Genomic DNA, 23,969 nt, shown 5'->3' with positions numbered 1-23,969 from the left:
TGGTGTTAAAAAGCAAAAACGAGAATTATAATATGCTCCAGCCGGAGCTATGCAGCCGGGGGAGAGCACAAGTCAGCCGACTTATGTTGCTGGATCCCTAGGAAGGAGTGACTCAAGCCGCTGGCTTCAAACAGGGCACAAGGCTGCAGCGGGACGTAACAAGCAACAGGCTGTAGTGCACACAATACACATATTAGTAAAACTATTACAGTGATTAGTTTAAATATCACATACAATGTGTGTAAAAACATAATAAATCTGAAATATATACAGACAGAAGCAACAATGTACTTATCTGAACAAGGCTCTCCGATCAGGTCAGTCTTGAAAGGAAAAATGGCGATGAGATCTGTGAGGGCAGTCTTGTTGTGCCCTTGAGGGCAGGCCATGACTGCGTCACTTGCTCAGGCAGTAGCTTTGGCAAATCATATTCAGGATTTGGGTCTTTAGCGGGTAAATACCCGTTTGGTAATGGTTACATTTCATACTTGCAAGGGAACCAAAGTTTGGTGTAAATCAGAGATGGTAGGTTGTAACCTGTGATTTGTCACAGAAGAACCCATTAGTAAATGTGAAAGGTATGCAATCTACAACACAAAGTAGCATAGGTGTATGTATGTGTGTGTGTGTATGTATATACAGTGCCTTGCAAAAGTATTCAGACCCCTGACCAATTCTCTCATATTACCGAATTACAAATGGTACACTGAAATTTCGTTCTGTTTGATATATTATTTTTAAACACTGAAACTCAGAATCAATTATTGTAAGGTGACATTGGTTTTATGTTAGGAAATATTTTTAAGAAAAATAAAAAACTGAAATACCTTGCTTGCATAAGTATTCAACCCCTGTGCTGTGGAAGCTCCCAGTTTGCACCGATGAAAGAAATTGCCCTAACGAGGACACAATTACCTTACCACTGGCCTCCACCTGTGAACCATTAAAGTTGCTGTCACATTTTCTGGATAAAAACCACACTGCTGAAGGATCATTGGTGAGGCTGTGAATCTGAAGGAAAATTAAGACCAAAGAGCATTCTACAGAAGTTAGAGATAAAGTAATAGAAATGCACAGATTAGGGAAAGGGTACAAAATAATATCCAAGTGTTTGGATATCCCAGTGAGCACAGTTGGATCAATAATCAGGAAGTGGAAGCTGCATCATACCACCCAGGCACTGCCAAGAAAAGGCCGTCCCTCAAAACTCAGCGCTCAAACAAGAAGAAGACTTATGAGAGAAGCCACCAAGAGGCCAACAATCACTTTGAAGGAGCTACAGGGTTCAGTGGCTGAGAGTGGAGTAGTGGTGCACCAGTCAACCATATCAAGAGCTCTGCATAACACTGGCCTGTATGGGAGGGTGGCAAGAAAGAAGCCATTACTCAAAAAGTACCATCTGAAAGCACATTTGGAGTTTGCCAAAAAGCATGAGTGTGACCCAGCTGTGATGTGGGAATAGGTTTTGTGGTCAGATGAGACCAAGATAGAGCTTTTTGGCCAAAACTCAAAGCGCTATGTGTGGCGCAAACCTGACACTGCCCATGCCTCAAGACACACCATTCCTACAGTGAAGTATGGTGGTGGCAGCATCATGTTGTGGGGATGCTTCTCATCAGCGGGACTGGGCATCATGTTACAATTGAAGGAAGAATGGATGGAGCAAAATACAGGAAAATACTGCAAGAGAATCTGCTTCAGTCCGCTAAAAAACTGAAGCTTGGGAGGAAATTCACCTTTCAGCAGGACAATGATCCCAAGCACAAGGCCAAAGCAACCTTGGAGTGGCTCAAGAACAAAAAGGTGAATGTCCTACAGTGGCCCAGTCAAAGTCCTGATCTCAATTCCATTGATCATCTGTGGTACTATTGAAAATTGCGGACCACAAGCGTTGTCCAACCAATCTGAACAACGTGGAGCAAATCTGCCAAGAAGAATGGGCCAAAATCACTCTGACACTGTGTGCAAAGCTGGTACATACTTACCCCAAAAGACTTAAAGCTGTTATTGCAGTGAAAGGTGGCTCTACGAAATATTAATTGTGGGGGTTGAATACTTATGCAAGCAAGATATTTCAGTTTTTTATTTTTCTTAAAAATATTTCCCAACATAAAACCAATGTCACCTTACAATAATTGATTTTGAGTTTCAGTGTTTAAAAATAAAATGTCAAATAGAATGAAATTTCAATGAAATTTCAATGTACCATTTGTAATTCAGTAATATGAGAGAATTGGTCAGGGGTCTGAATACTTTTGCAAGGCACTGTGTGTGTGTGTGTGTGTGTGTGTGTGTGGTATATATATATATATATATATATATATATATATATATATATATATATATATATATATATATATAGATATAGAGAGAGAGAGAGAGAGAGAGAGAGAGAGAGAGAGAGAGAGAGAGAGAGAGACACACACAATTGTCAGATGCAGTTTTTATGAAATGAACAAGGCTACCAGGACATCAGGACACCAGGCCACATCCCATTTCAGAATTTGTGGCCATATGTCATCAGCTCAAGAGCAAAGTAGTTTTATCACACTCAGTTGTAGCTCACTGAACAAGAGAGAGGAGCTGTTTTTAACTGGATAAGATATATATATCTATAGTCCTGGGTTGCCTCCACTCATACTCAAGGAGACAAACATACAGTTTAAGGTAATGTCTTACCGGATCACCACCAGATGCGAAGGAAATGGACTGCATATGGTGATTTGCTATAATCTGTTTGGATCAAAACCATAAACATGAAGCATCAATCACAAGTATTACTTTGCAGTAAAGAGCCAGTAAAACACACCCAGGCATGTCAATCATCCAACATTAAACTATATATTAAACTGTTGTACAGGTCTGTCTTAAACTGCTGCACAGTTCTGTCTTAAACTGCTGCACAGCTCTGTCGTAAACTGCTGCACAGCTCTGTCTTAAACTGCTGTATTTTTACAACCCTTTAGTGGAGATCCACAGAGCCCTAAACCTACACCTACTGTCTCTAAACAAAACTAAAGTATAATAGAACAATTCCATGCAGTGAGTTCTAAATACCACAGAGTGCAAGGCTGTGAGAGCGTGTTTGTATGTTATTCAAAGTCTGTCTAGGTTTTATTTAGAGCTTTTTATTTGAATAACTAATCTTTGGTGGTTATTCGAGCACAAAATATATCAAGGGTTCTCCATGTACACTAACTGAGTAGTGTAGACATTTACATGAATCAGGGATGCAAAATGACACAAAAGATCTCAACAGGCGTTGAACATGTAAAAAGTGTGTTTGATTTTTGACATTTGTTTCAAAGCTATCAATGCACAGATATGTCATAGCTGCATGCTCTACTTCAGAAGGTAATATGAAAGAGGAAAAAGGAGACATTCATAGGGTTTCCATGCGGGTCAATTTCCGTGTGAAATGGCGATGCGCGTGCACGTTTGGGAGAATTACTCGGGTAAATCAGGTTTGTGGCCTAAAAAAGCGGCCAAAGAGAGGGATAGGGTAAATCTAATTTATTCGTGTAAACAACAAAACACACAGGAAATCCACGCCCAGTTTTGCATGGAAACCTGCATTTCACATGTAAATGTTAATGAGCGTGTTTATTCTTAACTATAAATATTGCAAGGGAGCAGGTCAGTTGTTAACGTGGATTCCAAGACGGCAGAAAGTAGTGGCTGACGGGCGATTTTACGATTAGCAGTGGTGTAGTTCACCTTAATGATAATGCGGGCGGCTTTTTTATTATTATTGTATTTTGCAGTGCCTGGACTGTTATGTATATCTGTGGGTTTACAGTCTGTATAAAACCACTTATCATGAACTGCGTGATGCCCATGTTTGAGAATACCCTTGCTGCTTAAATGTGTAACTGAATTAATTCCCGTCCTTTTTTTTTTTTTTTATCCCAGCTTTGTCTAAAGACAATGTGTGTCTGCCCTCCACATTAATAAATATAGTTGGTGAACTGGATGTCATGAGACAGCTCAATCGCCAAAAACAATGCAACAATATCCAACAAGTTGTGGATGCTCTCTCAGAATTGACCAAATAAAATTGCAAATGAACGTATTGACTGTGTTTTATTTGTTTGCATCATTAATATTTGACACAACAGTTAATCCAACACAACTTAAAAGAAAGGAGAGAATCTCTGACAGCATGAGACTCGTCAGATCTCTCCTGTCCAATTGAAACTGGCAGCTGAGGTAACCTTCACAGTTGCCAAGTCTGCTTATAATAAGCAGAATTGGGCTTCTTCTTGCATAAACACCCATAATCTAACATGGTTTGCTTGTTTTGGGCTTGTTTTGAAAGGCAGCGTCACTTTTTTTTTTTCTTGTGAGACTTGGCAACACTGGTAACCTTCCCTGTCTGTCTCACAGCAGCCAGTGCCAATTTTGGGAAGGAACTAATGCTGCAGTTCAGTCCGTTTCATCAGTCCGCCACCTCCCTTTCAAGTGACCACTACCCATATTTGCCCAAAAGTGGTGTTGAATGCTTCCTCAGCAGCTGTCAGCCACCTGGACAGGTAGGGTTTCTAAGTCAGGGTAGTATACGCAGGATCATCTGATCCCCTATATCCCCTGTATATATAACGTCTCTGCCGGTTTTCAGCCATGGTGATATACAATACATGTTGGTCAGTTTCATTTTATACCTCCAAGTTTATTTTTAATTAATGAGTCGTAAGATATATTAGTTGAAACAGTATTCACTACTAATGACATATGAAAAACAATCTGGGCAAGAGCAGTAAAACACATTGTTAACCAGCCAGGCACAAGGTATTTTGCTTTATTACAGCAGCTTAGATTCACTTGTGTACCAGTTCTTTGCGCACGGAAACTGCATTTTCACAAAATTTCACTAGTAATCTGCAAAATCAGCAAAAGTAATTTACGCATAGCTAATTTACATATCAACCAGAACCTTTCCTATTAATTTACATGACGTCGGGTGAAAAGCCTTGTTTACTCAAGTAAAATAAACTGAGCGAATGGAAACCCAAAAAAGCATTTTACACGAGACATTTTTCTCGTCTAAATGTCTTGAGTTTAAAAAAAAAAAAAAAAAAAAAAAAAAAAACTTGCATGGAAACCCCATGATATCTTTGTAATCCTACTCTGCATTTGGTAAAAACCATACTTCAGATGAAACGTAAAACTGAGGTCCTATTGTAAGTGACTCTGCAGCAGCAGCAGTTGCGATGCATTGTTCACACCATAGTCTCTAAGTCATTTTGGATAAAAGTGTCTGCTAAATGACTAATTCACAAGCGAGTCATTGGAAAAGCAGGCGCTTGTTCTGCAAGGTTTACAAGAATACAAACCTCCAGAAGGTCAACACTTTAGCCTCCTTCTTAGTAACCAGCTTTTCCTATGACTCATATGGCAGAAGTGCAGTAATGAAATATCTGCAAGGAGTGATACGTAAATATCTGTTAATTTAAAAAAAAATTATGATAATAAAAATCAAATACAACTTTCCAATTAAGTGTGTGTATTTTTATATAGGCAAATGTGAAACCTTTGAATATACAGTGTATTAGGAAAAATGTAATAATGTTGTACAGATTCGAATAGGCAGCACCCTGCTGCACACACACTATTCAAGGACTGAGATCTATTTTGATTTTTATGACTACAACTTTGTTCGTGGCTCACTGGAAAGAGAACAGAAAGGGCAGACATGTTTTTTGTTCACATAAACTAGTTTTCATAAATTTATTGAGATAACTCGCTTATTTCTCAAGTGGTTAAGCATGTCAAAATATTGTATTTGGGTGTTAAAATAATGACAAAATAAATCCTTACAGATAATAGAGCAAGTGAATCCCACCTGTTTAGAGTCTGGCGTCATCAAGTTCAGGCTGCTGGTGGAGATGTTCAGAGTGATGCTCATCCCTGCAAACTGAAGGTTGCTCTTTCCCAGAATGCTTGACAGAGCTTTACTTGGTGGCTGTAGTGTAAAAAGTAATATTTAAAAGCATCATGTTTAAAGTTAATATAGTATAGCAATGTCTTTTTTTGTACAGATAACTAAAACTACTGCATCCTCTTGTTTTTTTTTTGTTTTAAATCTTCTAATTTGTTTACACTAAATATTGTTCAGTTCAAGTGGTTAAAGTTTAGTTTAGTATTAAACGTTAAAAACTTCCACGACAATAGTTGAGGGACAACGCATGCATGTTTATTCTGAAACTACATACAGTACTGTAGCATACCACAAATGTAACTTTTTTAACAAAAGCCCTGTTATAATAAGGCAAATAACTTCTATTCCACTATATTACCATTGACACAAAAAACGATACCAGCAAATACAGTACATCAAATAAAATTACTGTAAATTGTACTTTAGATTAGGTTAGTGTTAAAAGAAAGCAACATACCTTTTTTTTACGAAATGCTCCTTTGGCACCTGGGACAGATTCACAGACCCAACTAATAGCTTCACTGGAAAACATGTAAAATCAGAATTCATAATATACTATTTTATACCAATTACTTTCTTGACAGTATAGTGAAATACAGTAAAAATGCTGGCACAGCGAATTAAACATTAAGGTGTATATCCACCCCTGCCAATAATCACAGGCAGAATGTGGCCATTCTCCAATTAGGTAACTGTGCTAATTGGAAATGGCCACATGTATATAGTGAGAGAAAACCCTTGCTGCATGTGGTGTTTCAAGGAGAGAAGTCAGTGAAGGAGGTACCCAGCCTGACTTCCGTAAGTGTTTATATTGTATCCTTGTTGGTTTTTTGTTTAACTCTTTATTTTGGCTTTTGTTCCGTTTGTTTGTTTCTTTGTTTTTTGCTCTGTTCATTAATAAATGTGCGCTCAAGTAGTTAAACTGCAGCATCCTTGTCTCAGAGTCTCCCTCTAACAGTAAAATTTTGGCCCACAGCACTGTCCTCCTGCACCTGTCTTCACAGCTCATGACATTAAGGGGTAGGCATATTAAGATGGGCCAGTCACAATGCAAACATACCACAATTTGCATTTTCATTGCGACTGTTCGAAAATATAAATTTTTTCGTATGTAATAAGAGAAAATATGTTAATGAAAAGAGCCGCATTATATTCATTTAAATATTAAATATTTGTTGCATCTTCTTTGGAGCGCGATCACTAGCATTGTGACATTGTGGAAGTTGAGTTGTGGTTTGCTGCAGCAGAGGGTGCCTGAAGGATAACGTCTACACATACAAGCGTGCAAGAATCAAAATCGCATTACTTTAGTTAAATGTAAACGTCATCTGTACAACGCATTCTGTTCCATCTTCATTTTACCTGGTGGGGCACCAACTTTCACAGCCAAAAAGCTTTTCATAATCATATAGTAGCCCCTCGTTAAACCAGACATGTTTGTCCGACACATATACATTTATAGTGCTCAATGCATTTTAAATGCAAGTCATTGTGCTAAAATAACACAAAGGTGTTTTGGGTAGGGTACACATTACATTATGTAAAAATATAAATCTGTACAGTAGGCCTATACAGTATAGAAGTAAAATTAAATGAATACCTAGCACACTTCCTTTTTACTTTAGCTTGTAGGCTACCGGTAACACTAAATAAATCATGCTGTTGCAAATAAAAGATCGAAACTAATGGATTTTAGCACGATTATTATTATCATCATCATCATCATCATCATCATCTTGGGCTATTTAGTAGCTTAGACAATTAACACAAAATAGATCATGGCCCTATACAGATACCCAGAATGAGCTGGAGGGGTTAGTGGCACCTGTGTGCAGTCTATTATTCCCAGCACGTTGGAGAAACCAAAAATGTCACAGAAATTTGTTTTCAAGGCCTATAAGTACACCCTGCCTTTAGTGAAAATTAGGTACTTGGGTGTTTGCCTCAAAAATGCATTTAGCTCAACTGGCAATGCACAAGAAAGTGTACTGGAAAATGCCAGCAACAATTATGACTGTTTAAAACATGCTTTCAAAAGTTCTTAACAAATGGATGCAATTGTAAGTGTTGCAATTGCCGGCAGCTTTAGTACATCTCATTATAGTATTTGAGAACCCTGAACCTTTGCTGCCTCAGGACTTGGAGGGCTTGCCATCATTGACACAACCATGAATTCTGCATTGCATCAGAATATTCTAGAGGAGAATGTCAGGCCATCCATCCGTGAGCTGAAGCTGAACCGAAAGTGGGTCATGCAGCAAGACAATGATTCAGTGTGTATATGAATAAGTGTGAGCATGAGCATTTCAACGACAACGCTAAACTTGAAATACAACAAAGTTCACCCATATTTATTTTTTTTATTTACAAGACAACTCCATTGCTAATGCAATTGCAAACTTAACTACACAGTAGTTAAAATGAAACTGTAAAAGTGCACAACAGATTTATTATTTCCTTACATAGAACCACCAAGTAGAAATTACTCTTTCAGTGATATTTAAATGCAAAACAGATGCGTTTCTTATGAACATTTTATGAATTACAAAAATAGTGTAACACTGCATTATAATACATACTCTGAGATGATTGATCAAAATGTATCATTTAAATTGGGTCTTACCTTGTAATTTGTGTTCTTGTGTTAAAGTCTAGCGATCTCATTGAGCGTAAAACTTCTATACATCCCAAATACTGCAAGAAAAGCAATAAGTTACTGCTGCATTTTACAATATATTTGTATTGTAACTACCTAAAATATACTTACAATTGACAATTCAGTTAGAATAAACAAGGCAAATGTCTGAATACTGTTGGTATGCCATTTTGTTTACATTATATATACAAAGGAATGAATTTCAGCTACAGTGCTTTAAGCATTTAAGAATTCTACACTCAGGTTAACCACAAATGTAACATGCAAAAAGTAAAAACAATGTAATCCCCTATTAGTTGGGAAAAGGGTTTTTATGAAATACAATCCGATACCATAAACAGAGGGCATATGTGCCTCCATGTATATTTTATTGTACTGACAAGAAGGACTAAGTCAAATGTGGAAATGGAGTCATGCCTAGTTTGGTTTTCCAAAACTAAAATACCACCGTTCTGAAATTGTATGGGCTCTTAAAGCTTTGCTGGCTAACCCGTTGTTTATCCAAGTCCTCAACTTCCGCACAGGTCCATTCACTAACCTTCAACTGTTGCCTTATTTAAAAGACTGCTTTTTGGGACGCCTGTTTTGATTAAATTAAAAAAGAAAAAAAACACCCATGTTTGATGAACTTCATTGCTGTAACCTTCTTTAAAAAAACCCGAATCATGTTAAACTTTATTTATTTCCAATTTTACCTACTGTAGATATTATAGTGTGTTGTCTAGAGGGAGGGGATTTAATTGTTTACCTAACCAGAGAGAACAAAGAGCCGCCTCAGTGAATGTGACTAAGCAGTGACTGCAAATGGCAACAGTGATAATACAACATGCTGACATGACAAGAGGAAGATGTAGGTGCCAAAAGGGCCATTCATAATTTTACCTACATTTCAGATAACAAAAAAAGATCACATTTTTGTATCTTTATGTAAAGCGCATGACAAAGTTAAAATATAAAACACAAAGCAGACTGATACAGACGTGAGTACATTTAAAAACCAAAAATCAACACTGCAGTGACAACAACATAATACTACTACTAATAATAATAATAATAATAATAATAATAATAATAATAATAATAATAATAATAATAATAATAATAATAAATGTATAAATAAAAACAGTAATTCAGGTGAATCAAATATATCATAAAGTTCAAATATATCCACCTTTTTAAAAAACAGGTTGCTTTGTGCTGTGTTATTGTTTATGTTGTGAAAGTTAAATGGATAAAAGGCATAACACATAGAACTACCTTTATCCTTCACAGATGAGTGCAGTATTTTTCAGTAACCAGAAAAAAAATTAAAAAGTTCTTTCATTAACATGTGTGCGGTTATTTTCCCTACCATTTTACTGGCACTGTATATACTGTGAGGGGGGTTGAGGAATGTTACTGTTTATACATACTCGGAACAGTATGTAACTTCATTTTTAATAGACGTTAAATACTTATTTGGGGGGTTGTTTTTGGAGCAGTGGTTTGGTATTTCTCCCACCATTGTGAAGCTGTACTACATGTAGTGAAGTAATTACTTTACATAATTACAGTATGTTCGCTGTGCATGCAGCTTTTGCACATGGAGAACCATTATTAAAGTTTGATGCAATGTATATTAGAGTGAACATCAATGTTTTATACAAATTGTGAAAACTGATGGCAAACATTAGTATAGTTCAGCTATTGTAAATCTTTAAATATTTCCCGAAATCAGACCCAAAAGCTGTTTAGCCTTAATGGATTTTTTTGAAAGATTGCTTCAGAATTTTTGCCCTAATACTATATTGTGAGTATTGCACTATATCCTGGTAGCTTTGCAAAACGAAGTTATTTTATGCATACAGTACTTTCAATGTACCGGGGAATACAGTTTTACCTGCATGTAAAATAACCACTGATAATTTCATTTTCTTCAGGGTAGCCTTGCTTCATATTACATGAAATTATTTGTCAGTTCTTTCATAAAATTAGCAGGTCTTTATTCAAAAGTAAGTTACACATTGGTAAAGACCATACATACATTTCAACATAGGTTACTAAGCCTTAATCTGATCAATTTACTAAGCAAAAAATATTCTCATACAATAATAGGTTGAAGAAATGTCTAATTGCATGCTGTGGCAAAGTGGCTGGTGGAGGGGAACAGGTGTAGCGGTGATGCGATGCAGGAGTGACAGGCAGACAACGATATCCAGTGAAAAAGTGCTTTTATTTGTAATCCAGGTCTGGTGACCGTCAAATAATAAATCCCCGGCTATACACAACAATGTCTAAAGCACAGCGATAGCAATAATAGGGCACAGTCCTGAACAAAAACAAACACACGGTCACCAGTCCTGGGTGAGTGCAGACGTGTGTGTGCGGTGGTGAAGACACGGGTAATTCGTGACAGTTGGTGCAGTGGTGATACGGTTCGTGCTGACCTTTGCGACAGCTCCGGATTTGTGCGTTTAGCTGTCTAGTGGTGAAAACACAGACAGTTATTTACACAGACACAAACAACACACAACACTCTTTCTTTTCTTTTAACGAGAGCTCCTCTCTCGATCCTTCTCTCTCTCCAGCGTTTTACCCAAACGAAGGAAAAGATCAGCGTTACCCTGGCCCCTATATGTAATCCCACATGATAGCTAGGTAAACGGTTGCAGCTGCCTTATTACTTGCAGCTGCCTCTCGTTTACCTTTCAGATTAATACGGTCTTACAACAGAGTCTCGCTTCTTTCCAGGCTGACCCACTTCCCTGACCCGGAAACGAACTGTCAGGCCAGCCCTTCCAGATACTTCTCCTCTTGTTCTTTAGCGCCTTCACAGGTCGGGAGGAAGATTTATCACCAGAACTCATATTTCTGTCACACATGCCTTACTTTTAGGTTATCTTGCACTGCCCAGATAATGTTAATCTGTACAGTTAAACTTTTTTCAGCCCTTCAATGCCTTCTTTCCTGCCGTTAACCAACCAGCCCACTGCTGAGGTTAAATGACCTAGTAGTGCAAGTGTAGTGTAGAGTATTTCTTGAACTAAAAATAAATAAATAAAAAACACCCATATATACGAAATCTACATTACGGATGGAAGTGCAGCCTGACAGGTAATATTTCTGAACTATTTTATTAACTATAACCCCTTTACGCTCAATATATGAAAATTTAATTTTGGTGTAGTGTGCCCAAGAATTCCAAAACACTTTCAAAACAATTCCAAAAAGTTTGGATGACATTTTCATCGCTATCAGACAATTTTTTAGTCCCTACTATAGTAAATTTGCACAGTAATTTTGTAGGTACCATACCTCTCTGGGATTTACAATGCTTAACTATACTTTATTACACTTTTACTGTGGTACATCTTTATAATAAACTTTAAGGGCTCAAAGACTTCAGGGTCTAAGGTCAGCGGCTCAAACAGCTTTTCATGCTTTCCTCTCATTAAGCATTATAATACCTGCTAGCCTACTCAGCTTTTATTCTCATACTTTAAAAATCCCTTGTTCATAAAAATAAAAATGCACAGAGTTAAAAATGTGTGATGCTATTTACTTTATTTTAGTGCATCGCAAGCAGCTCAATATTTTGTGCACACAGAATAAAAACAAAAAAAAACCCAGAAAAATCACACAATTCAGTGAACTTTCAACTCTGCTGACTCCACCTGCTTCATAATATTATTATAAAGGAGTGGTTTGGCATGCAAGCCAAAAAAATTTAAAAACGCAAAACACAATCATGTCAGTGAAAAACATAACTTTCCTGAAACGCCCTGGCAGCCAGCGTCATACAGGTAGAACTGAGCAAATGTGACTACATGTTTTATTTTAGTTAAAACTCAAGCAGCTTGATTTTCAATGTATTGAAAGTGGGCTGACTAACACATTTGTAGTAGAACCAGCAAATAAGGTAATGCAATAATGACAATGGCATTGTTCACACATAATAAGACAATTTGAAGTCAAGCAAAATCACAATGGTGGATAAAAAAAAAACCTTGGTAATACTTTGAACTGGGCCTTTAGTTCAAAGCTCAATAATAATAATAATAATAATAATAATAATAATAATAATAATAATAATAATAATAATAATAATAATAATAACCCAAATTTCAGACCAGCTACTTAGCTGATCCCATGTCTTCCAACAGCCCTGTTAAAAGGAAGGATATTTGTTAAGCAGTGCCAAGATCCAAAAAGCATAACCTCTTATCAGAACAAGCCTATAGCATTGGGAGCCTCCAGCATTGACCTGGAAACCCTCTTCATGAAGGCAAATAATTTAACCCAAGGGCAACATGTAAACGACAAAAGGGTCTTGTATAAAACCCTGAGGAACACCAAAGCAGATTGTGACAGAGAAAAACAAATACTTTTTGTCAAATATTATTCGATCCAACAGACAGCAATGGCAGATATTCCTATGTATCTGTCAACAATCACATAGAATACAGTTAATAGGAAATTAAGCAGAAAAGAAACTTAGTATTAAGAAAATATAGATGTTTTCTATCCTTAAATATGGTTTTATAGCTTTATTTCTCTTTATATGTAACGTTATTTATCTATTTTTTAATCATTTGCCTTTCCCAGTTTCACTGAAATTTAGTGTCAGTGCTCAGAAACACAGAACAATGCTGATTGAACAGGTTTTAAAATCCTACATTAAGGTTATTGACAAGGTAAATGAACTACAGTATAGGATACACAAATAATTTTTCAAATAAATTGCTTACACTGTTACACTCTTAGCTTTGTTTGCAGAATTACTCAGTTGTGCTAATGAAAATGGTGGTTATTAAAATAAATAACAGAACAACATATTTCCAGTAGTGTTCTTAGCCCCTGTGAAAAGTTATTATAACAACAACCCGATTTTATATTAGATCATCAAAACTAATATGTACTGTAACAAAATGAGCACAAATAAATACCTATTTTAAGATGCATATACAATCTAACGTAGCTCTAAAAAGCTTAAAATACAGGATACAGTACATATGTTAAAATAAAATAAGGAAGTATTATGCTTTTGATTTGAAAAACATCATACAGATGAATTTATCCTGTATGACACAGCTAAAACATAGTTCACAGACATCAATTCTTTACAGTAAAATAAAACTAGCAGAAAAAGATAAAATCATAAATTGCCCATCAGTTTGTAATGGTGCTGTACCCAAGATGGCATGCAGCTATTACAGTGTTTCACAACAGCCGCAGTGTGACTACAGTACATTAAATAGAAAAGAACTATTTGTCTGAAGTAAGGAATAAAAACAAAAAAGTACATGGTCTGGAATGATTTTTTCATCACTGACATAAAATAGTTATATTAAAACCAAATAAATGCATACTGGTACTGCAATAAAATAATTTTAAAATTTTAAAATAAAAAAAAAAAAAAAACTGTGCAGTTAACAAGATACAACATCAGAAAATGTACTAAAGTACTATGTGCAAATAAAAAAATCTAGTGTTGATTGTACAAGCTCAGCTTCACATATATATAATTGTAATTGTACAATGCTCATGACAACTGGCTGTAGTGACTGTCAATTACCATTTGTCTCATTTAACTAATGGTGCATGGAATATATGGCAAGGCACATGTCACTAATTAAAAATGCTGGAAGCAAATCACGCATTGAACTCAACATACAGCCGCAAGGTATCTCAGAAATGCTTTTCTGCAATATGTACATATTCAATGTATTGACTGGATGCTTCAAATGCACTGTAGCTCTGGCACTACAGTAACTGTGTTTAATGGTGTGGGAACAACACTCGAGGCACTGCCTTTCTTTATGTAAGGGTTGCCGTTGAAAATGTAGGTTGTTAAAGAAAACGATCTCTGACAGGACGAGAACAGAGCTTTATCTGAGCATTTGTAATTTACATTTAAAAATTAGCGAAGTTTGCTTTTGTGTGTTAGAAATGTAATTGAAAGAATATAAATGCGCAAATGTAAGCATTTTACAAACTGTTGGCTATTAAGCAACACTGCAGACTCATTTACATTTGTACTATTCAGATAAACAAAAGCATGTGAATTAGGATGTCCGCTGCCATTGATCATTTACTTCACATTGTCCTGGAGCTGAAAAATGTTGCGATTCACCGTTTAAGTCAAGGTACTATTTCTTCATTATGTTCATATGGAATGTCTAATTCATTCACAAAATAAATTTCCCTTTTAAAAATAAGGGCCATTTTTAAATACACAACATGATAAAACACTGCAAACAAGGACTGTATATTATTGAAGCAAGAAAGTGAATGGATACATGGTGCTTAATATAGTAACACAGCAACAGACTTTTTAAAATTCTTCAGATGCAGTTCTTCAGATTTTTTTAATTTAAGCTCACAATAAGTTATTCTTTGTTTATATACTTAATAACATTGTGTTTTCATAGGCGTAATAGACATTAAACTGTACTGTGTATAGTCTTGAAAAATGTCAACTTCAGTGACAATATAGGCATGCCACATCTGGTATCTTTCTCTGCATCTTCTTAGAAATAGGTAGGTATATAGATAAATAAAATTATATACAGCTTAAATCTATCTATGCATAAAGATGTATTATAAACATCGAGCAACGTATTTATAGTTCTTACAAAATGATTAATGGAGCAAAGAAAATGCTGTGTGTGTGTGTGTGTATGTGTGTGTGTGTGTGTGTATATATATATATATATATATATATATATATATATATATATATATATATATATATATTTTTATTGCCACTCCTGTGTGAAAAAAGGGGCTCCCAGCTAGTGAAAGGAAACATTGACACAATATATCAGCATCTGCTGTCCTTGGTCATATTTCCATGGAACAATATACATGGGAAATGTAAAATAATAAATAAAAAAATAAAACACATTCCTGAATGCAAGAAGCAGAATGAATGGTGAACAGAAATTAAAGGGTTAAGTATTTATTTTCCCCAAAACAGGCAGACTAACCCATGTTCTATTGCTGACCCCCTTAGCTTCCTAAATTACTTAAATGCTATTTTTGAACAACAAAGGGCATGCAGCCTTAGTCCCCTTTTGATTTTTATAATAATGAAGAGATTTTCATTGGGGGGAAAAGAAAGAATGGAACAGAACAGAACAGAAACAGACCAACCTTTACAATGTACGTCACTCCAGGTCCTAGGATCTTCTCATTCGAGTGCAGCCATCCTCTGGAGGGTTTATTGACAACACTGCCACTCTGATTCCAATCTTCGCCTCCCACGTGCATTTCCTCTAACTTGGTCTTTTTCCGCGTGCTCATTTTGCTCATGTCCTGCTGTGAACACAGAGTGGTAGAGGCAGGGTTACATGTGTTGTCTACAGCACCTGCTGTTGTGCTAGGAGCACTTGAGCTGCCTTGCAGCTTGGAGACGGCAAGGTCTTTCACTGCAGTGGAGAGGTTTTTGATGCCCGAAAGGCTGCCTGTGCCGGAGAATTTCAAGTGGGACACTTTGTGGATGAGGGTGCCGAGGGTGGTGGGTCCATCCTCCTGATCGGAATGTAGAACCTCAGCCGAGGTCGGGTAGGGGGGCGCAGCGGAGGCCGTAGGGGCAGCCGAGACCTTGCTGTTCACGGAAAGACTGTGGAGAAGCTCATCAACGGATGTCACAGACTCATTCCTGAAGCGGTTGTATTTGGTACGGTGAAGCATGCCCTTCTATCAGGTTTCCTGCATATGTACTGGCAGATCCGATGCCAACCTACAGAGCGGCTGCTCTAACATAGCAGATGCCTCACATAAGCAGCAAGCACTGGGAGTTGACTTTTTGTAGTACCACGGATGAAATTCAAAGAGACGACACAAAAGAAAAGGAAAAAGAGAATCCACAAAAAAAAGGAGAAAGGGAGAAAAAGAAATGTAAAAAAAAACAGCAAGGATGCTTCCAAGGCTGGTGTCCAGGCGGAAATGTAGAACAGTATTGTGTGACGGAGATCTCTGGTCCTGCTAGAGCTGCCAAGCTGCTCACAGCTAAAGCATGAGTCACACAACTGAGAAGACCCTTTTCAACAAAAGGCTTACTGAACACTGCAAATCACTTCCTGTAGGGAAAAAAAAAAATAAATCCACCCACTTACAGCACACTAGAACCAATCAATTCTCAAATTTTCCTTTCCAATCTTCCAGGACTGATATTTCCTTTTTACTGCAGGAATGTTTTTTTTATTTCCACAGAAAGTAAAAAAGCTCTAATCATAAGCAAATTATTTTTCAACAGAATTATTCCATCTGCTTGCTTTTACATTACAGTGCAATTCTGTCTTGTAGCTCCAGCTGCCTATGAAAATCTTTTGCACTGCACCACACAGCTGTGATATAGATGCTTAAATCCCTGCATATGCCCTGAAGGATTAAATAACATGATAAACCAGAGGCTGAAAAAAAAAAAATAATAATCTTAACTGCAATATATAAAACAGTAATCTTTTACTGTATCATTTTATACAAAAAATATATATTTTTCTAACAATGTGTTAGATTTCATGGCCAAGTAATAGTGAAATATGCTCCTACAAAAACTGAAGTATATCCACTGTTAATTTTATACATTTTGAATTAACTATAGATAAAAAATAAAATAAATAAATAAATAAAAACACAAGCAAATGCTCAATAAGCTGGTTTACTGTTTTTCTGCAAGGTAAAGGGAACATTAAGCATATTGCAGAGCTGCAAATAAAAACATTTATTCGGTTATTTTTATTTCATGATGACTTCCTATTGGCAGAATAATTTATACTCTTTAATACCAAAAATGTATTTTAGGAGTTTGAGCTCAGTGAATCTAAATGAATGCCTGCTGCTGTTATTAGGCTCATTTAGATTAAATAGCCACTGATCTAATTTCTCTTAATTTATTTTAATACCAGTAATATTTTCTGTTTCATGTATATGCTTTCCGTTATATTCCAAAGTCAATACTTACAGCCATTTTCAGTAACAAAACACAGAAGCTCATTTCCTTAATGTATGGGTTTCAAAAAACCGTGATCATGTGTTTATATTCCAGCATTTAATTATCCTGCTGAACCAAAAAAAAAAAAAAAAACACACACACTTGAATGTAAAATGCTAAACAAAGCAAAGCAAAAAAAAGCACAATGAACACATATGCTTAAAATAGAAAACAAACTATAATTTAAGACATTAATCAGTCTATATTTAGATCCAACGATTAATGAAAATGTCCAGAGGAAAGGGTCTCTGGTGATCAACAGTCATTCATAAGAGCTCGCTAATCCTGCCTCAGCTTTTGCACTGCAGTATTTTCTATTATCTTGTCAAATGCTTGCCTGACTACAAATAGCACGATCAGACCTTACATAGCAGAAAGATAATATATATATATATATATATATATATATATATATATATATATATATATATATATATATATATATATATATATACACACACACACACACACACACACACACACACAATAAAAGATGTAGGTTATGACATATAAGCAGCAGGGAGAACAACATTAAAAAGTGAATGAAAATATTGTTTATATGAATGAAATCTCTGGCTCGCATATCAATGTTCTGTGAATGAAGCAGGGCCTTGCAGCCTCTGCAAGGCAATCCCTTGGGTGCAAATGGTCTTATCCAATAAGAAAGAACCTGGATGAGTCATTCAGGGAAGGCTAGCAGAGTAGTGGAAGAATCCATTTCTCATACAGGTGAATACATTTTGTAACAAATCAAATAAAGATATACAGATTTTGAGTGTTTCTCGAAGAGAATTTCTTTTTCACCACATATTACATTTTAAAAACCTCAGCATTGGAAGGTACAGTAAGCAGCAGGTTAGCATCATTAATGTGATCAATGTATTTCACACGAGCATCTCTAATTTCACTGATTCATTCATATGAAGAACAGCAGATACAGATTCTTTGTTTGGCTCCCTGAGTGTTCTGAATGTCAATTGACATGCTGAAAATTACAGCATATTTGTTCTAGTTAATGATATTCATAATTTCTGAAATTTTTAACCACTGCATGCTGCCTGCTAAATTATTGTCCAACCCTGTAGAAAAGGCAGAGCAGAATGTTGTTCTAAATGAACCAACTACATATTTCACTGGAATCTAATCCTAACCCGGTAAAGTTGGAAAAAAATATATATCAAAATTAACACCTTAACGTCAAACTTAATTTCATGTCCAGATCCCAAAAACTGCATTTTATAAATGATTTGCTTTTGGTTTTAAACAGACCAGTTTGGAGTATGCCTCCCAAGGCAAGGAGACCAAAATGTGCTGCATAAAAAAACTAAAAACTAAACAAAAACTTTGTCATAATGTAAGGGCATTGCAAACCTGATCGAATGGTTTGCACTCAAGTGAAAAAGATTGAATTTGACTTATAGAATCTTACGTACCAAGTATGAAGCCAATACTGTATCTCAAAGCACCAGGGGGCAAATATTCAAAAGTCTTGGAAATTCTCATCTTTCCCGCAACTCTGCTTGCGTAAAATCGCCTGTGAGTGAAATCAAAGTTTCAGAGAAACTGTAATTATCGCAGCGCTGCGGAAATGAATAAATGAACATGAATTAACACAGGAAATCAACCACAACTCTCATGAGGTATATTACCATCGCAACTTTTTGCAAAATGAATACTCGTTATTTGGGCTTGATGAGGCATAGCCCCAACACCTCTCCAGATATGAAAGTTAAAAATGTCATTAAAAGTTTTGCTCTCAAATGCATTTTCTTACAATTCAAAACACACTTTTATCCATTCTACAAGTTCTTGTGTGCTCTAAACAGAGACAGTCCACTGCCAGGGACATTTAATTACTTTACCATTTACGTGCCATAAAGGAGGACTGCGACTATTGTCGTTTTTCTTACAAACAAATGAAATAAGCTTACTTGATTTGAAAAACGTCTTGAACGATACAAGCAAATTGGTTTGATTGAATGAGCAGTACACAAGAAGCTTCAATATGAAAGCTGAACATTAATTTCATTAAACAAAAAGTTTTTAATGAAAACAAATATTGTAGCCTACTTCACTAACATGAAAACTGGCTTTTGTTCTTTTTAAATACCACTGCTTCAGATTATACTACTGATTAATAATAGGAACAACACTTAATTTAGGGTTAGTGTTGAACTTAAACATGCTCATGCCTGCCTATAACCCTACCCCCACGTAGGAACACTGCCTGCTAACTTCTCCTATTCAAAAAAAATATAAAAACAATAACGGTCTGGTTCTCTTTCCTTTTTTCAATGAATAGAATTTAATTAATAGAGAATAAAAACAAACCAAGCTAACAACTATCTAGCCTAAACAGAATTAGAATTATTTTTATGTATGTACACTACCGGTCAAAAGTTTTAGAACACCTCCATTTTTCCAGTTTTTACTGAAATTTACGCAGTCTTTATGTACCCTGAAATTAAAGCATAAAACAAATAAACAATTGGAGTTAAAAAAGAAATCATGGAATTGTTTTGTTTAACAAAATTTAATCTAAATTTTTTACTCAAAGTAGCCACCTTTTGCAGATATAACAGCCGAACACAATCGTGGCATTCTTTCTACAATGGAATTCAAATATTGTTAGGAAAGTTCTTCCCAACACTGTTGCAGAAGTTCCCACAAATGTGTTTCACTTGTGTGTTGCGTTGCTTTCACTCTTGTGTCCAGTTCATCCCAAACCAGCTCGAAGGGTTTAAGTCTGGAGACTGTGCTGGCCATTCCATGATTTGAATCCTACCGTCTTGTTATTTTCTTCTACGGTAGTTCTGACATAGCCTGGAGGTATGTTTTGGGTCATTATCTTGCTGTAGGATGAACCCCTGACCAACTAGGAGTATACCAGAGGGTATTGCATGGCGCTGCAAAATGCTGTGGTAGCCGTTTTGGTTCAGGGTGCCACTCACTCTGTGCAAGTCGCCGACTCTGGATCCAGCAAAAGAGCCCCAGACCATCACGCTTCCTCCTCCATGTTTGACAGTTGGTGTCACACACCGAGGAACCATCCTTTCGCCTACTCGACGACGTACCAAAACCCTGCGTGATGAACCGAAGATTTCAAATTTTGATTCATCGGTCCATAAGACCTCCTTCCAGTCTTCAGTAGTCCACTGGTGGTGCTTCATGGCAAGCCTTTTTCTTATTTTGCCATCTTAGCAATGGCTTTCTTACTCCCACTCGACCTGTCAAACCTGCAGCTTGAAGTCTTCTCTTCACAGTTGAAACTGAGAATTGCTTACTTCGACCAGTGTTAAGCTGTGCTTGAAGCGGTTGTCCTGTGAGCCGCCTATAACGCAAGCTGTTGACTCTCAGAAACTTGTCTTCTGATTCTGTTGTGGCTTTGGGTCTGCCAGAACTCTTCCTGTCAAAGTTTCCTCCAGTTTCCAAGTGCCTTTTGACGGTGTAGGAAACTGTACTCTGACACCTTGGCTTTCTTTGCAATTTCTCTAAAGGAAAGACCTTAGTACCATTTCATGTTATTCAATAGACTTGAACTGTTTAAATTTCAATAAAAACTGGAAAAATAGGGGTGTTCTAAAACTTTTGACCGGTAGTGTATGTCAGCCTTCTAGAGTCATCTGAATGCCTTTCCACTTTTTATTTAATTTTAAACCGTTTAAATGCCAAACTGTAGTGAAAGAATTAAGCTGACAAATGGTTTTTGATTCAAAAAGACTTTATATACAAGAAAGGTATACCTCCAATACAATCATAAAAGCACAAGATTTAAACTGACTTCGGACGAGGCCTCAGTACAGCTCAGTGCATACGTTTGTATCAAAAAGCATGGATATGCATGGAGTCAATTCGAAAGAGATGAAAAGACTGACAAAACTTTACAATGTTTAGTATTTATACCTTTGTAAACAAGTGTTAACTTCACTCCTATTTGTCTTACTTTTGTCCAATGATAGGGGTTTCCACTCTATCACTGCACAATCTCTCAATGGTGGTAAAAGGGGGGGTTGCATACTACGTTGTACCTAGCAGGGCGCATCCAACTTGTCTTTCAGTTCCGCTCCCCCATCTCACACTATCTCTGCTAATATCTTGCCTTTTGACGTTTAGCTCAGATGACCATCTGTGACTTTGAGTCGTGTTAGGCTGTGCAAAACCGCACGTAGCTGGTTTTGCCAATGGTAAATGAAAGAACTCGAAACTTTACACAAAAATGTATTGAAACTTAATATTAAAGCATATTAAAACAACTGAATTAGTAACACACTAAAATGACTATAAAAACACAATTTAAACACAGTGATCAAAAAACAACTTTACTATAAAAGGCACACATACACATAATGTAAAACTTATAATTAATAACATAATTAATACTTCATTTAGAAAAGTCATCACTATAAAACATAGAATAATAGTGCATATACAGAGTAAAACATTTAAAAAAAGGGGGATAATACATAGTTGTCCTCCATGCAACATGATGAAGTTACCATTTCATGATTTAAAGGAGTGAACCTTAAATAAAATCTGTGGGCATGCCTACTAAAATTGCCTAATTCTCTCGCTCTCTCTGCAACTGTTTAGCAAGTGCTCGCAAGAGCAAGGTACTTATTTTGTTTTGTTTATTTTTGTATTAAGTATGCATCAGCGCTGAAAACTTCAATTTCTGTGTCGGGTCACATTTTTATAGGAGCACGAACCCAAAGTTCAATTTGGTTACTATATATATATATATATGTGCAGGTAGTGGGACAAAAAAAAATGGAAACACCTGGGTAAATGAGGGACACCAAGTATATTGAAAGCAAGGGCTTCCACACAGGTGTGGCTCATGCCTTAATTAAGCTAATAACATCCCAACATGCTTAGGAGACCTCAGTGACTTTGAAAGAGGGGCGATTGTTGGGGCACGTTTGGCAGGAGCAGAACAGGAGAGCAACTGCAGATCAATTGACTGCAAATTTTAACCTGGGGCGCGAGCAGCCAGTTTCATCAAAAACAGTCCGCCGAGATTTCTACAGAGCGGGATAACATTTGCGATTCCAGTGGTGCAAAGAGCACTGGCAATGGACTACCGTGCAGTGGACATATGTGATATGGTCAGATGAATCATCCTTCTTCATGTTCTCGACAAATGGACGAGTGCACATGTGGTGCCAACCTAAAGAACTCTACAACCCTGAGTGCTTGGTTCCAACAGTGAAGGGTTCTGGTGGTTCCGTAATGTTGTGGGGCACATTTTCCTGGCATGGTTTGGGTGCACTCATTCCCTTAGAAAAATCAATGCTAATCACTACTTAATGGTACTGAGTGATCACTACCCCATGTTGCAGCATTTCTTTCCGGTCTGGGGGGTGTCTTCCAGGATGAGAATGCCCCTATTCACAGAGCATGTGTGTTCGCCCAATTGTTTGATTAGCATGTGTGGAAGGGGTGTGGGTAATTCACTGACTAGGAGACAGACAGGTGTAATTGAGAACACCACCCAGGTGCCCAGTTTTATTTGAGACCAGTTCTTGCTTTTTCCGGCAGAGGACACTGTTGACCGTGGGATGCCTATCAATGATGATAGACAGCACCACGGAAATACCACAGCTGGTACGCGAACAGCAAGTGCACTCACAGGTGCTCAAAGAAATAATAATGAACACAGAAGGCGAAAAGAACAAGGGAAAATAAAACAATAATAAAACTACAAATAAAAGGTGCTGCACTCAGCAGCGTTATCCCGGTCGCCGCTACCCACACGACCCGGATCACCGTCCTACTCTGTAGGCTAACTAGCCTGCTCTTTTACAATATGCCGGGGTCTGCCCAAGGGTTCCCCGCTCTCTCTGTCTCGCTGTGAAACTCTTTCTTTGTTTCGGCTGATTCCCGGTCCTGGATCAGAGCTTCTGCACTCTCGGCGCGTCTAAGTGGGAAGACCTGAGGAAACAGCATAGCATTTTTTTATAGGGCTAGCAATCTGCCAAGACTCACCTCTCAGCCATTCAGAGAGGGGGAAAGTCCACACACCTACCTTCCCACCTCCCCGTGTCACTGCCGTGACTCACAGGTGGTTGTTGGAAGACTGCCGCCCTCTTCCTGCAGTACTGTGAACACGCCAGCAGAGTCAGCACAGATCTCTCCCTGCTACATATCCTTCCCCTCAGAATGACACCACCGGTTCATTCGAAAATCTTACACCCCCATGCCTTCCCGAGAGAAAAAGTCTGCGTTTTGATGCAGCTTTCCTGCTCGGTGGACTACCCTGAAGGCATAGGGCTGCAAGGCCAAGTACCACCGTGTGATTCTGGCGTTGCTATCTTTCGTCTGGTGAAGCCATGCTAAGGGGACATGATCTGTAACCAGGGTGAAGTGTCGCCCCAGGAGGTAGTACTGGAGTAACTCGA

General features: G+C 37.2%; 1 protein-coding gene across 5 annotated transcripts in view; it reads right to left on the bottom strand.

The window, feature by feature from the left end:
• The window catches only part of LOC121315808 (SHC-transforming protein 3-like), a 54,885-nt gene that overhangs the window by 14,731 nt on the left and 16,185 nt on the right, over positions 1-23,969 (bottom strand). For 3 of the 5 annotated variants that reach the window (XM_041250252.1, XM_041250271.1, XM_041250261.1), the window contains exons 1-5: positions 15,729-16,624; positions 8,562-8,632; positions 6,396-6,459; positions 5,843-5,962; positions 2,680-2,733 (exon numbers count right to left, since the gene is read on the bottom strand). In XM_041250252.1, the coding sequence (XP_041106186.1) occupies positions 2,680-2,733; positions 5,843-5,962; positions 6,396-6,459; positions 8,562-8,632; positions 15,729-16,268 (849 nt within the window). In that variant the 5' untranslated portion in view covers positions 16,269-16,624. Of the gene's footprint in view, positions 1-2,679; positions 2,734-5,842; positions 5,963-6,395; positions 6,460-8,561; positions 8,633-15,728; positions 16,625-23,969 lie in introns of those variants that run through there. The other 2 variants (XM_041250281.1, XM_041250288.1) reach the window with 1 other exon arrangement.

The sequence above is a fragment of the Polyodon spathula genome, chromosome 1, assembly GCF_017654505.1.
Source record: "Polyodon spathula isolate WHYD16114869_AA chromosome 1, ASM1765450v1, whole genome shotgun sequence".
In the NCBI taxonomy this organism is placed as follows: domain Eukaryota; kingdom Metazoa; phylum Chordata; class Actinopteri; order Acipenseriformes; family Polyodontidae; genus Polyodon; species Polyodon spathula.
This window is presented reverse-complemented; position numbering and strand designations above follow the sequence as displayed.